Source organism: Juglans regia, chromosome 7 (genome assembly GCF_001411555.2).
Source record: "Juglans regia cultivar Chandler chromosome 7, Walnut 2.0, whole genome shotgun sequence".
NCBI classification, from domain to species: domain Eukaryota; kingdom Viridiplantae; phylum Streptophyta; class Magnoliopsida; order Fagales; family Juglandaceae; genus Juglans; species Juglans regia.
The window spans coordinates 49,463,585-49,477,691 of record NC_049907.1 but is presented as its reverse complement, the minus strand read 5'-3'; the positions used below and the strand labels follow the sequence as shown (position 1 = coordinate 49,477,691).

The following is a 14,107-nucleotide window of genomic DNA, read 5'->3' as shown; positions in this document are numbered from 1 at the left end:
GTAATGAGAAAATATTTTAACAAAAACGCAAATAAAAAATAATAAGAAATTAAAGAAGTCGTCGCCGCAGATATGTACAAGGTATTCAGACTATCTGCTGACATCACATTGGACACAAATGACCGTAGACTGACGCTGCTTTTCTTCCCTTTGCTTTTCCTCCGTCTATATATATCTCTTTGCTTTCTGCTATATATTTCAAGCAAACTCTCCCTCTTCTTTGCTCTCTCACCACATTTCTCTGTCTCTCTCTCTCTGTTTCCTGCAAAAATGGAATACAAGGGCCAAAAACCCATAACACCACCGATCACTGTTCCCACTCCATTCTCCAGCTCTCCATCCTCTTCTAGTATTTCACCTTCCCAATTCTCTCCAAGTTTGTCTTCACCTTCTAAATATTCTCCAAATTTTCCTTCGCCTTCTTCTCCTCCTACTCTTTCTCCCTCTCCTCTCCCCAATATTGTTCTTAGCCCATGTGCTGCCTGCAAGATCCTTCGCCGCCGCTGCGGGGAGAAATGTGTTTTAGCTCCGTACTTTCCTCCAACTCATCCACTCAAGTTCACTATTGCTCACAGGGTTTTTGGAGCAAGCAACATCATCAAGTTTTTGCAGGTTTTTGGTTATGTTGATCTGTATTTTCCTTTTAAACAATTACATATCTTAAAGATTTAAAAATTCACTCGAATTGAGTTATTTTAGTTTTAACGTTACATTATACCTCATGGATTAATTTGGTCTGTGAAAAATGAGTCGGAACGGCCTAGATAGTACCCTCTGAGTCCCCCCTCCCCCACATAAAGTAAGGTAAGCTGAGTAGCTTTTATATCTGAAAATATATATGGCTGGTTCTCTTTGAATCTCCATTAAGTGGGTCTTTTCAGCTTCTCTAAATAAAGCAAATTAACTAAAAGCATGCTTCCATCTCATAACAATCATGGAGTTGAATTGGGTGATCGCTTTAATTTTGGCGCTTGGATAATGGCCACTCATATATATGCAACCTTTAAAAAGTTGAGGCAACAATAAATAAATAAATATATATATATATTTATATATATATAACTTGTAGATCAGAGGGGTCAAAGTTAGGTAACAAAGCAATGATTTTTTGTGCTCCTTCAGACAATCATATTATATATTTATATAATATATATATATATATATATATATTATTAACTTTCATGGTTAGATTCTTCCAACTCACAAACAATTAAATTCGCAAAAACTTCTCAGGAACTTCCGGAATATCAAAGAGCAGATGCAGTGAGCAGCATGGTTTATGAAGCAAATGCCAGGATTCGAGACCCAGTTTACGGTTGTGCTGGTGCGATTTGTCAACTTCAAAACCAAGTGAGCGAGCTGCAAGCACAATTGGCCAAGGCGCAAGCTGAGCTCGTCAACATGCAATGCCAGCAAGCCAATTTGGTTGCCTTTATTTGCATGGAAATGTCGACACAACCTAATCATCAGGAAGAGTACATGAGCGTTCAGCAATTACAACCTTACGCCGACACGAGTTGTTTTTCATCGGACGACAACAATTTGGGCTCGGCTTGGGAACCTCTTTGGACATGAACAACAGGCCGCCAGAGAATTAATCGACTTTTATTTGACTGCCAAGTATCGGGATAAGATCATGATGAGGAATATACGAGAGGATTTGCAATAAATTAATTTATTATATATATGGTATATATGATCAGTTCGATGTTGTTTCTGTAGTCATAATTCATGCATGTTGACAAGTGATCAAATCATTTACCTGCGCTACTAGTGTGTGTATATATATATAATCTTACAAAGAAACGTCGCACCAATTAATAAAAAAGGGCCACGTTAATGCAAGGTCACGTACTTCGAGCTCCTAGCTAATAGGTCTGCTAATTCTCGAGTCAAATTAAGACCAAACTTTATCTTCTGAAATGGATCATATTTAAGAGCTATAGAGTTCCTTGTCAAACCAGTTCTTGACCAATTTCTTCTTCTAGACTGTCCCGGCTCTCTTTAATTAATTTGAGACTTGCACTTTTGTGAGCAATAGACTGATTAGTACTGGTATATATATATATATATGTACGTATATACCGACATTTGAGGATGATGATCAGATGGTAGTTTAAAGGTAGCTACACATCGAAGAAAAATTTGCACTTGCAGATATTGATATATACTAAAAAAGATCATATGCAAATTTCAAAGTCACGCAGCTAAAATTGAACTTCCAAAAAAAAAAAAACTTATAAATTTAAAAGTTGAAAGTATATTGGCATGATCACTAAAATAGTCCGGAAATTAAGTGAATATATATATATATATATATATATATATATATAGAAATTAATGCCCATTGTGTTGATGATCTGTTATGACTTTTGAGAGCATGCAACGCATTTGTTTTGGCTCATAATGGAAGGGCATGGATGCCCAGAATTAAAACGCGTTTTAATTAAGCTGATGACCTATCGTTTTGCTGCTTGCTCGATCGGCCTATCTCTATCATTTGAAGTTTCCCCGGCCTAGCTAATGTGTTAATCAGGACACCTCATCACATTTTTAGATCGAGCGAGCTAGCATTGAGAGATCATGACAAATCTCAATCGATAAAGATTGATCATGGAACCCATCAAATCAACCACGTACGTACAAGAAATATTATTGAAGTTAATTGATGGGATTTTAACATCGTGTCGACCCGGCCAATAATAATTAGTTGGTAATTAATTAATTGATTTTTCTAATGAAATTTGACCGATATATACATACTTTTTACAATAATTAATTTTGATCATTAATACATCATGTCCTCATAATTAATTAGTGTTTTAAATTGATATAAGTTTTAACAGCTAGAGGTACGTAGGTGCATGTGGCCCAGCTTGGGTCTCCAGATGGATGATCCCCTTTATCACATTCGCCAAAAGATTGGCATATTCAAATCTCAAGGTCAAATATGTTGTTAACCACTTCAGCTATTTTGTTTCCCACTACCAAACTTTTTAATTTTATATATTAATACTCATTATATTAATCATTAGGACTAATATATTTATAATTTATTTATATACATGATGGGGAAATCACGTGATCAATATCATCATGAGCAAGTCGCATGCATGCCATGCATGGAGCTTAATTTAAAACGGAATTAATGCTAGCTACATCAGAAAATGATCATCAGATTGTGATCATAGCTAGGGATATATAAAGTATAATTTCAAATATTAAAATAGTCTAATGCATAGGAGTGAAATTACTATTTATTTATGTTCATTATTTATTATGAAATTTAAATTATATTAAAAATTTTAATTAATTAGATAGTTTTTTCCTCTTAAAAATGTTCAGTAAGACTTTATCTTTTATTTAATGATGAAACATTAGTATTTTATAAATTTAATTTAATTTTAAGTGTATGATATAATATTTATATTTTAATTATTTATTTTATGTTAGTTTAAATCAATATTTAAACTTCTACCGATAGATTAAATTTAAAAATTTAAGATGAATGGTTGAGATTTAAAACCCAAAGTTTATGTATGATATGTTATTTATATTTTAATTATTTTAATTTTAAATTAGTTTAAATCAGAGTTTTAATAAGAGAAATTATTTATATACAAATTTTAACAAGAGAAATTATTTATTATAGTGATAAATATTACAGTCTTATAATTATATCTCTAAATTTTAACAAGAGAAATTATTTATATAATTTTAAAGTGTGTAAAATATGCACAATATCTTTAAAAAAATTTGGTATATTTGAGATCCACTTTAAAGAATCTACTTTTTACATAATAGTGATAAATATTTTAATGATTTTATTTTATTTTTATATATAATAGTGATAAATATTATAATGATTTTATTTTTTATTTATATATAATAGTGATAAATATTATAGTATTTTTTTTCCTCACTTTCTTTCTCTCTCCTCTGGCCCGATTCTATTCATCATTACCACGCATCACACTTGATAATTTTTTTTTTATACTAAATAAATTATTCTATTCTTCATTCATACGTCATACATTTAGCAAGAAAAAAAGATAAAGAAAAAGTAAAATAAAAAATTATATATAGTGTGTGGTGTGTGGTATAAGGAATATGAAAATATGAATAAAATAAAAAGATAAAAAGTTGTTGTTTTTATATTGATCCATTACATTTAACGATATATGATTTTAACAACTCAAGTCAAGCCACCTTTAAAATTATATTCTAAAACAACTAATCAATATTATAATTAAAATATCTTAGAAAAAAACCTAAAGAATTATTGTCTTACAGTCTACTTGGAAACAAAATATGTTATAATTTATGTTATACAAACAAGTTTAAGCTTTGTTCATAAGTTAATTTTAACAAAATATATTTTTACATTCTTATAATTGTATTTCTAAATTTTAACAAAAGAAATTACTTTTATAATTTTAAAGTGTGTAACTTCTGCACAATATCTTTAAAAAAATTTAGTATATTTCAGATCCATCTTAAAGAATATATTTTTTACATAATACTAATAAATATTTTAGTGATTTTATTCAATTTTATATATAATGGTGATAAATATTATAGTGATTTTATTTTTTATTTATATATAATAATGATAAATATTATAGTGATTTTATTAATTTTTTTTCCTCACTCTCTCACTCTCTCTCTCTCTCTCTCTCTCTCTCTCTCTCTCTCTCTCTCTCTCCTCTGGCCCGATTATTGCCTACGGCCCATTCTCCTTCAACCCAGCCCGGCGCTGCTATGCGCCGACCAGCCTCACCGCCACCATCGGGAGTCCCCCTCACGCCGACTACCAACCCAGCCATCGTCGATATCCCCCACGCGTGACCTCTCTCTCCCTCGCGGTAACCCAACCGAAATAGGTTTCTCCCATTTGTGTCAACGTGCGCCTCCGTACACGGCCACCCAGCCTCACGACCACCACCAGGGACTCTCCCTCACGCCGGCGACCAAGGTAGCAACAACGGATGTCCGCCACGCGCGGCTGGCTCTCTCCCGCGGAAACCCAACCGAAATGGGTTTCACCCACACTTCCGCAGCCGTACGCGGCCACCCAGGCCACCGCACCTCCACCACCTCACACCAGCGACAACCTCTAGCAGACCCAGCCACCACGAACCTCACTTTCTCTCTCCGTCGCACACTGTCATTCGCACGCACTAACCCATTTCTCCAACTCTCTCTCTGTCTCTTCAAATTAAAAAGAAACAAAACAAACATGCAAGAAAAAAAAAAAAAGCCCTTTTTATTGTTCATATTACTATTCATATCAACATAACCTCTTTTAAGATATAGGAAGATATATATATATATATATATATATTGTTATTATAATTTCAAACCTTTTTTTAGAACCCTGAGATCATATATAAACATATCATGCACTTTAATTAATTAACAAATATTTGAGGTTAAACAAAACATAAAATTTATAATCTTAATTATGAGAAGATCAATGTTATTATAAATTTCTAAATCGCATCTTAGCATGAATTCAATTAAGTAATACTCGACATGATGTGTTAATCAATTTAATTCCCTTCTTATAAATTCATAAAAATTGATGGGGGAATCTCTAGATCTTCTTCTATCAATTATCGGTTGAAGTTTCATCGATCCTTGATCTTGAACGACATTTCATAATTAATCTGCTGGTAGGTCGATGTGAAATATTTTATATATATACATGGACCATGCGATCGAATCTGAAGATCAGTTATATTCCCGGCTAAAGGAACTGCTGTTCTAACAAACGTCTGGCCCATCAAGAGTATCCTTTGTCACATCCCTCCAAAAAGTGACGTTGAAAAGTGAAAACTCAAAGGTCAAATTCTAAATTGTAAATCACTCCAACCGTTTTGTTTCCTCCCGATTAATTATTATCATAACCTGCACATGCATTTATATATTTTACGTCGATCCAGTGGCTGCTTAATTAATTTAACTTATAAATAAATAGTATCAAGATCACTTATAATTAATCCCCCAAAAAATAAGAAACTCCTTTAAATAAAAACACATGTATTTCACTACAACAAAAGTGATTTTTTAGGATGAAAATTTTTGTCTCAAAAAATTGCGATTTCATTCCAAACTATTTCTTGAAATGAAAGAAAATCATTACAAACTCGTTCCAATAACAGTATCTCAAAAGATATGTTAGGACAAATATATCAATTTCATCACAAAAAATAACTTTTGAGATGAACTTGAGCAAAACCGTTCGATTTTGTTCGAACAGAATATTTTTTTTGAGACGATTGAATTTCATCCCATAATCACGTTTGAATGGTACTACAAACTTGACGTTCAAATGCCAAATTATGTATTAAGGGTATGCAGCTAGGGGGGGCTCCCATATTAGATTTTATGCATGTGATTCACAACTATACATTAAGAGATCTGCTGCTTTTCGACGAGCAAAGTCTGAAACGCGCCCCGCCATCAGCCTCCCAAGGTGCCGATCTTCAAGACGGCAGAAGAAATTTGCCCATTCGAGTGGAGCATAAACCTCACGCGCGGTCTATACTGTGAGCGAGTTTCACTCATCGCCACGCCTCGGAAGCTTTCTGCCGCCACACGCGACACCTTCAGGATCAGCGAAGTCGGATCTTCCCATTCCGTCCTTTCAACCCTCTCCAGGTGTGGCGCGTGTATTGCACGCGCCGCCACAGCCAGTGGTTGCCCCTGGCTGGCGATTCGTCTCAGATTTTGGTTGCTACATTATGTTCTCACTTTTTCTAACCGATGATCAAGTAAAAGTAGATGTGATGGTTCCTTCCAGCCAGTCCAAACCAACACATTGCAACACACCCATTTGTACTGTGGCTTCTAGCTGCAGGTTAATAGTCTGTTTATCAGACTATTCAAAAACCATCTTTAAGCTGTCTCCACTTATAAAAATTGAGTGAGAGCCAATTTTTTGGCACCAATCAATCCCTTTGTTTTCTTACTTTTAAAATATACACTAAGAGATCAGTTGCTGTCGGTAGCATTTACGTACTTGACCGACAATCGGCGAAGGCCTTTTTCTTTGCTAAGCCATGATTAAGCCACACTTAAAAACTTTTCCTGAACATACCCACGTTGGGGTAACTTGGACCAACTAATTTGTGAGGAGGAGAAAAAAAAGAAAGAAAGAAAGAAATAATCAATGAAGACCAAAGACCAAAATATGTGGGCCGGGTTGTACTTTAGTTGCTATCTTTAGAACATGCATTAATATTACTCACAAACAACGAAACCAGATCAGATGCACACAAGTCCACAAGATTGATAACCCGTTCACATATATGCATATTAAGGGTCGAAAATCATCATGTAGTACTTTGACAAACAAGAATTAGTTTTGTCTTGTAATTACCATTTTCCTAGCAAGTTTCAATGTCGCCGTCGTCAGTACTCACAAGCGCTTCCGGTCCATGCAACTAGCAGCATGTTGCTGTGATCAAATATCTAGTTTTTGACGTTTGCTGGCGACCGTGCCATTGTCGTTGTATATTCTCCAAAAGACAATGCACGTTTGCCTGATCGATCTTGTCTTTAGCTGCATCATACATGTGATCGGTACTTTGATCTTAATGCGGGAGTAGCTTTTTAATTTCCAGCTTTCTCATGAATACCAATCTAAACGCAGAAAAACATGTTAAACGAAGCTTCCAGTATTACCAGCTTTATGGTCATTATAAATTAAGTTTCATATTATATATTGTGAAAACGTGAATATATACACGACTTTTTAGTGGGCCAGCTTTTAGGCTTAGACGTTAAATACCGACAATATGTGTATATATATATATATATATATATATATATATATATATATATGTTGTCATTTATGCATGCACCGTCAAAGAAGTACGATTTTAAGATTTTATATTGACTGACTAATTAAAGTACAACATATATATATATATATGTCATTTAATTTTATATTGACTGACTAATTAAGGGCATTCTGAGAGTCTTTTGGGTTGTAACTTGTCGGCTTTAAGATTATTTTTTTTTTTTTAGGATGTCGGCTAGTTTTAAGAATTCATAGTATGATCATTTGTGGTGATGATCATCAGTACCACATACGAAATATCAAAATATATATTGTTTCTTCTTTTATTTTAGTAAATAAAAACTTTATTGAAAAAATAGTTCACTTAAAATGGAGGAAAACCATGGAAACAAATCAACCCACACAAACCCAAGATGCCAAAACAAATAAATAAAATGCATAGGAGAACCATTGAGAGACCCTAGTCCACCATGAAGTATGGGTGCTACCCACCCCGCATGGGGTGAGGGTTGGGGTTTTAACCCCCGTCCCCTGCCCCCAGGGTGCGGGGCTGATTTACAATCTGCCCCACTTCTGTCTACTTAAAAAAAATTACATTTGACTTGGTTTAAAAATTATTTATAAATCTAAAAGTAATTAAAAATACATTTTTAGACCCAGATTATAAATTTAAATTTTGTAAATATAATTATAATTTAAAAACTATGTAATTTTTAAATTTACTAGTACATATTTTGTGTAAATTATAGTATATTAATTTTTAAACTATGTAATTTTTAAATTGCCAATGCATGTTTTGTGAACAAATCTAACAAATTGTAATATATATTTATATATATACAATTTGTAAAACATAAATATATATTTATGTTTATATATATATATATATAAATGTGAGCGGGAGCAGGGCCGGAGCCAGGGTCGGGTTGGACACTCCTTGCCACCCGCCCCCTCTAGGGGCCCTAGATGTGGGGTGGGGAGGATAGGGGCGAGGCAGTGGGGTGCGGGGCCCCGCTGCCCACCCCTTACCATGAAGAATGTCGTAAATTGGGATACCCAAACCCAACTCCGCAAACCCCACACATGTTCCACAAACTCGTTAGAGCTTAACACATGGTCCCTCGTTTCACTATATCCAGAGATACAACAATCACATTTAGAAGCAAGAGGTATTCCCACCGAAATGATATTTTCATCCATCGGCAAGCAGTTGAATTTGGCCTTCCAAACACAAATTGACATCTTCTTTGATAATAGCTCGTGCCAAATCCAATTTAGACCCTGCATTGTAGAATCTTTAACTCTGATTAAGTCTCGTGCACTCGCAGACGAAAAACTGCCATCTCTACTCAGCATCCACACCAGAATGTCATCACCCTCTCGACCCGCAACAATGCTTCGACAAATCTCAATTGCCTTAACAGCTCCTACTAATTCCACCAACTGGTCATTATCCCAAGAATTTTCAACCCACAGATCTTTAATGTATAGTTTATGATTAATCACCGAATGTGTATGCAGACTAAGGCTGTGTTTGGGTAGCCAACATACCTCAACACTTTCCAAGTATTATCGTACTATTAAAAATACTCTACATGCCAAACGCAATAAACCATCTTCGTATCAAAGTCTTTCCAAAAATCACTATAATATTTATCACTATAATATATAAATAAAAAATAAAATCACTCTAATATATAAATAAAAAATAAAATCACTCTAATATTTATCACTATTATATATAAATAAAAAAATAAAATCACTATAATATATAAATAAAAAATGACACTACTATAATATTTATCACTATTATATATATGAAAATAAAATCATTATAATATTTATCACTATTATTTAGAAATTAAAAATAAAATCATTATAATATTTATCATTATTATATATAAAAATAAAATAAAATCACTACAATATTTATTAATATTAAAAAATCACTATAATAAAATCACTATAATATTTATTACTAAAAATAAAATCACTATCTATTTATAGGACTCACACCTTTTTCAACTATCTATTTAAAAGTCAATAACTCAACATACTTTACACGTCCAAACAACTCAAAATACTCTCAATGGGACCCACAAACTCACTACAATCTCTATTCATAACTATTTACAAATATTCTCAACACTTCTTAAATATTCTCACTTCCCAAACATACCCTAAGTGGACAGCTAGACAGCCAGCGATCATGCCAAAACGATCCATCAAAATATATATTCTAGCTAGCTAGAGATCAGATGAACGGTTTTATTCTTTCGGAGAGATCGAAGAAGAGATATACCCGATAGATGCATGCTTGAAGTCATGATTGTGACACACATACACGTGCTAGCTTGTTTTGATAAATGCATATATGATTGAGGAATTAGGTTAAGAATAAATTTATATATAAAAAGATAAATGATTTGTACGAATCTCAAATAGACAATTCTTGCACAAGCTTTTGTAAAAAAATGAACCTTGAAAATGTGTAAAAAAAATCATTCCTTTGTAGTGAGACTCACTTTTTTATAAAGGATTTACGGAAAATTTATCTATTTAAGACTTATACCTATTGTTACTCATATAAAAAATTACATCTTCATGATAAGTCCTTAAGTATATTTAGTATCGAAAAAATCTACACAACCTTCTACTATTCATACAACCTCCACACACCACATTTTTAAATTTTTTTTTTATCAAATATTTAATATATGAATAATGAGTAGAAGAATTGAATTAATTTAAAAAAAATAAACTCAAAAAAAAAATTAAAAAATTTAAAAAAATATAGTATGCAGAGATTGAAGAGGTTGTATAACATTGCTCTTTAGTACTCAGCCATGGGCCACAAGTCTTGGGTCCAAGGCCTGAACTCGATCCTTACATTTCAATTAACGTTGGATCTAAGATTGGGTCCAGCAGGCCCATTAAGCAACATCCTTGTACATTCCAAGCCCAGCCACTCAAACACCTGTTACCATTGTTCTCTACTCAAAACCAATATTTTGTTCATGCTCATGTTTAAGGTTATTACCTTACCAATCACATGATTGAGTATGAAATTGTTGCTCAAAACCTAAAAGAGAAATTAGTTTAACTTTGTATGGCTTGTTCAAATAATATATTTTATGTTTTAGAATTACTATCCGATAGTCTAGGATGTAAAAAAATATTAAAATCATTAATATTGCTTTCATAATAAATGGTTATAATTTTACAATGATAGAATTTACAATTTGTGTTTACTCAATAATTATCACCTCGACATTACTATATTTAAAAAATGATAATATTGACGTGGTAACATTTCAACTAATTAATTTACAAAATCATTATTAGAATAAGAAATTATAATTACAGTCATGAGTGTTCAAACGTCGTGTAATTATTTTGAAAAAAGTGAATAAATATAAGATCCACATGAAAAAATTAATTTTTTTAATAATAAATCTATTTTTTTCAAAGCGACTATGCGGCACTTATGTAGTCCACAATTATAATAAAATATAGATATGTTTTTATCAAAATAATTATGGAGGTTGATAATATAATTTTTGTTTCCTTCTGTTATAAGTAGCCCACAATTTGTTGGGCTGGACTCAACCAGACCATCCATCCTACCCAATCTAAAATGGACGGAGACTCATATTTGCAGCCCGATTCATAATAGAGCACAGCCATTCCTCCACCATCAACAAAAGGGCATCAATATCAGGGATAGGTATCTGGCAGCGCAAACCGTCTGTTAAGCTCTGAGATTTTCCGAGAAAGTGAGCAAGAAAATGAGCGGAGCGGGTAAGAAAGTCGCCGATGTGGCACTGAAGGCGTCAAGGGCCATAGACTGGGACGGGATGGCGAAGCTTCTGGTCACCGATGAGGCTCGCAAAGAATTCGCCACTCTCCGCCGCGCATTTGACGAGGTCAACTCCACCCTCCAGACCAAATTCAGTCAGGTCCAAACACAACCATCAACCTCCATTTATCTCTCTTCTGGGTATCTATGTAATTTCCGTTAGATCTTTGTCATTTCTAGGTTGATTCCTTTTTAATTTTATCGTTAAGTATATTTTCTTTATGATGCATCAGAGATTTCTCTGAGTTGTGTTTTGTCGGAAGACTTGGATTTACTGTACCTAGGGTTGATAAATTTGATTCGTTGAGGGTCTGTTCAGTTCCTTTAATTATTTTTGTTGCATCGGGTCAGGTGGTTCATGTTAGAAAGTAAGAGCGGCATAATCTGTGATTGGTTAAGGTTTGGTGAAATACAGTTCTGGGAAATAGAACGAAAAATGTGGGTTCATTTATTTTTATTCTTTGTGACTTTTGTTGCGTTCTGTTTGATTGGTTAGAAATGTAGTTAAATAAAACGTTGGAAAGTTTATGGAACGCAAACATTGCCACTTTTGGTGTCAAAGAAAACAAAATGCTGGCTTGACAATGCCTAATGACTGGGAGCTACAATTAAATAATAGTAGACTGCAGTGCTACGTCTAATGCTCCATGTTTCAAAGAAGGAGCATGCTTGAAAAGTATGACATGTAGGAGTTCACAGGAGTGTTTTATGTGTGGCTTTAAATTTATATATAAAAAAGTGGCTTCATTCAGATTGATCGTTGTCAATGAGAAATGGTAATTTATTGGCTTGTATTTTTTATGTTACTAACTATTGATTATGAATTATTGATCCTTGGTTCATGCAGGAACCTGAACCCATAGATTGGGAGTACTATAGAAAAGGAATTGGGTCTCGCTTGGTGGATATGTACAAAGAGGCTTACGACAGTATGTTTTCTAACTCACCGGTGAATGCACCCACCATGTATGTCAGTTTTATGGGGCTCCTTTCTGTTGTTAGAGTTGCATCATCCTTAGAGTTCTTATACAATGAAGGTGTACCGTATATTGATTTTTGCTTTTAGCTTAACTCTTTGCATACGCCTCTGCAAAAAGGAAGGAAAGTAAATGAGGATTCTTGTAACTGGAGCTCAAATTGGCTGTAAACAGCTTATGCTTGTTAATCGATAGGCTATGTTAGGGAATATGTATGAGGCCCCCTTTTTTTCATTCACAAAGCAAGTCTGTTAACGATGCTGATTATCACTGCCAGATTAGCAGAGAAGCCTTCTTGAACTTAATTAAAATTCTGATTAGTGGGATTGATAAGTAATGTTGATTACCGCACTTACTGTGTTGAGTAAACTATTATCTGCATCAAACTCCAAAGGGACTTATAGGTTTACCATGAGGCAAGTTTTTTCTTGAGAGATTTTCTTTTTGATCAATAAATAAGAATATTATTGATGATAGATATAGGCATAGCCTAAGTACACAGGACTTTCTTGAGAGATTTTCTGAATCTGGAATATAGGCAGCAGGAATTGATTTGTAACTAAATCTATTTTTTTTATCTGGTCTCAAATACCAGATACCAAATGATTTGTCCCACTAGATACTGTCTTACTTCATGTCTATTTGAAATCACCTTTTAATAAAAATGGTTCACTTTTCTTGAGTTTTTATTAATCCATATTCCAATTTTCAATTGTTTCAAATTTACTCATGACAAAAACTGTTTCAAATTTGCAGGCATACAGATCCCCAAGTATGTAGACACAGTAACTCCTCAGTACAAGCCTAAATTCGATGCACTGGTGAGAACTTAAACAAGATCAAATTGCTTCACACCCTCTTCCTCTCTCTACAAATATTAGCGTCTTATAAGTATGAATGTTGACTTTATATACAGTTGGTGGAATTGAAAGAAGCAGAAGAGAAATCCTTGAAGGAGTCTGAGCGTTTGGAAAAGGAAGTTGTTGAAGTACAAGAGATGAAGGTAATAGAAAAAGAACTGTTCTTAGCATCTTCAGTCTCGCAAAATTTGATGTATTTCTCACTGCTTTCCATTTATGTCAACAGAAAAAGATTAGCACCATGACTGCAAACGAATACTTTGAGAAGCATCCCGAGCTGAAGAAAAAGTTCGATGATGAAATCCGTAATGATTACTGGGGTTATTGATTCTTCCACCAACTTGTTTCAGTTCAGCACAATTTCTCAAAATTCTCTCAGCTCATGTTTGTTGAGTAATAAATATAACCGTCTTTTATACTCTGTAACCTGGATGCTTGTGGTTTGAGGATTTGAGCTTTGGCAAAACCATGTCAAAAATAGGGTTTTCTTTGTACGGTGCAGAGATCTTCATTTTGATTCGTATAAAAGGTGGATTTGAATCTGCAAGATGAGTAAAGGATCAAGATTTCTAGTCATCTCCATGATTACAAAATGTTTTAGATG

General features: G+C 33.7%; 2 protein-coding genes across 2 annotated transcripts; both read left to right on the top strand.

Moving 5' to 3' along the window:
- Positions 1-206: 206 nt before the first annotated feature.
- On the top strand, positions 207-1,712 carry LOC118348999 (LOB domain-containing protein 1-like). The gene is made up of 2 exons (XM_035691894.1): positions 207-612; positions 1,234-1,712. The coding sequence occupies exons 1-2, from the start codon at positions 271-273 to the stop codon at positions 1,573-1,575; spliced, it is 684 nt and encodes a 227-aa protein (XP_035547787.1). The 5' UTR covers positions 207-270; the 3' UTR covers positions 1,576-1,712.
- A 9,702-nt stretch (positions 1,713-11,414) lies between these two features.
- LOC109020688 (ATP synthase subunit d, mitochondrial) lies at positions 11,415-14,079 on the top strand. Its single transcript, XM_019003206.2, has 5 exons — positions 11,415-11,766; positions 12,514-12,595; positions 13,400-13,464; positions 13,560-13,646; positions 13,730-14,079. The coding sequence occupies exons 1-5, from the start codon at positions 11,596-11,598 to the stop codon at positions 13,829-13,831; spliced, it is 507 nt and encodes a 168-aa protein (XP_018858751.1). The 5' UTR covers positions 11,415-11,595; the 3' UTR covers positions 13,832-14,079.
- Positions 14,080-14,107: the final 28 nt, after the last annotated feature.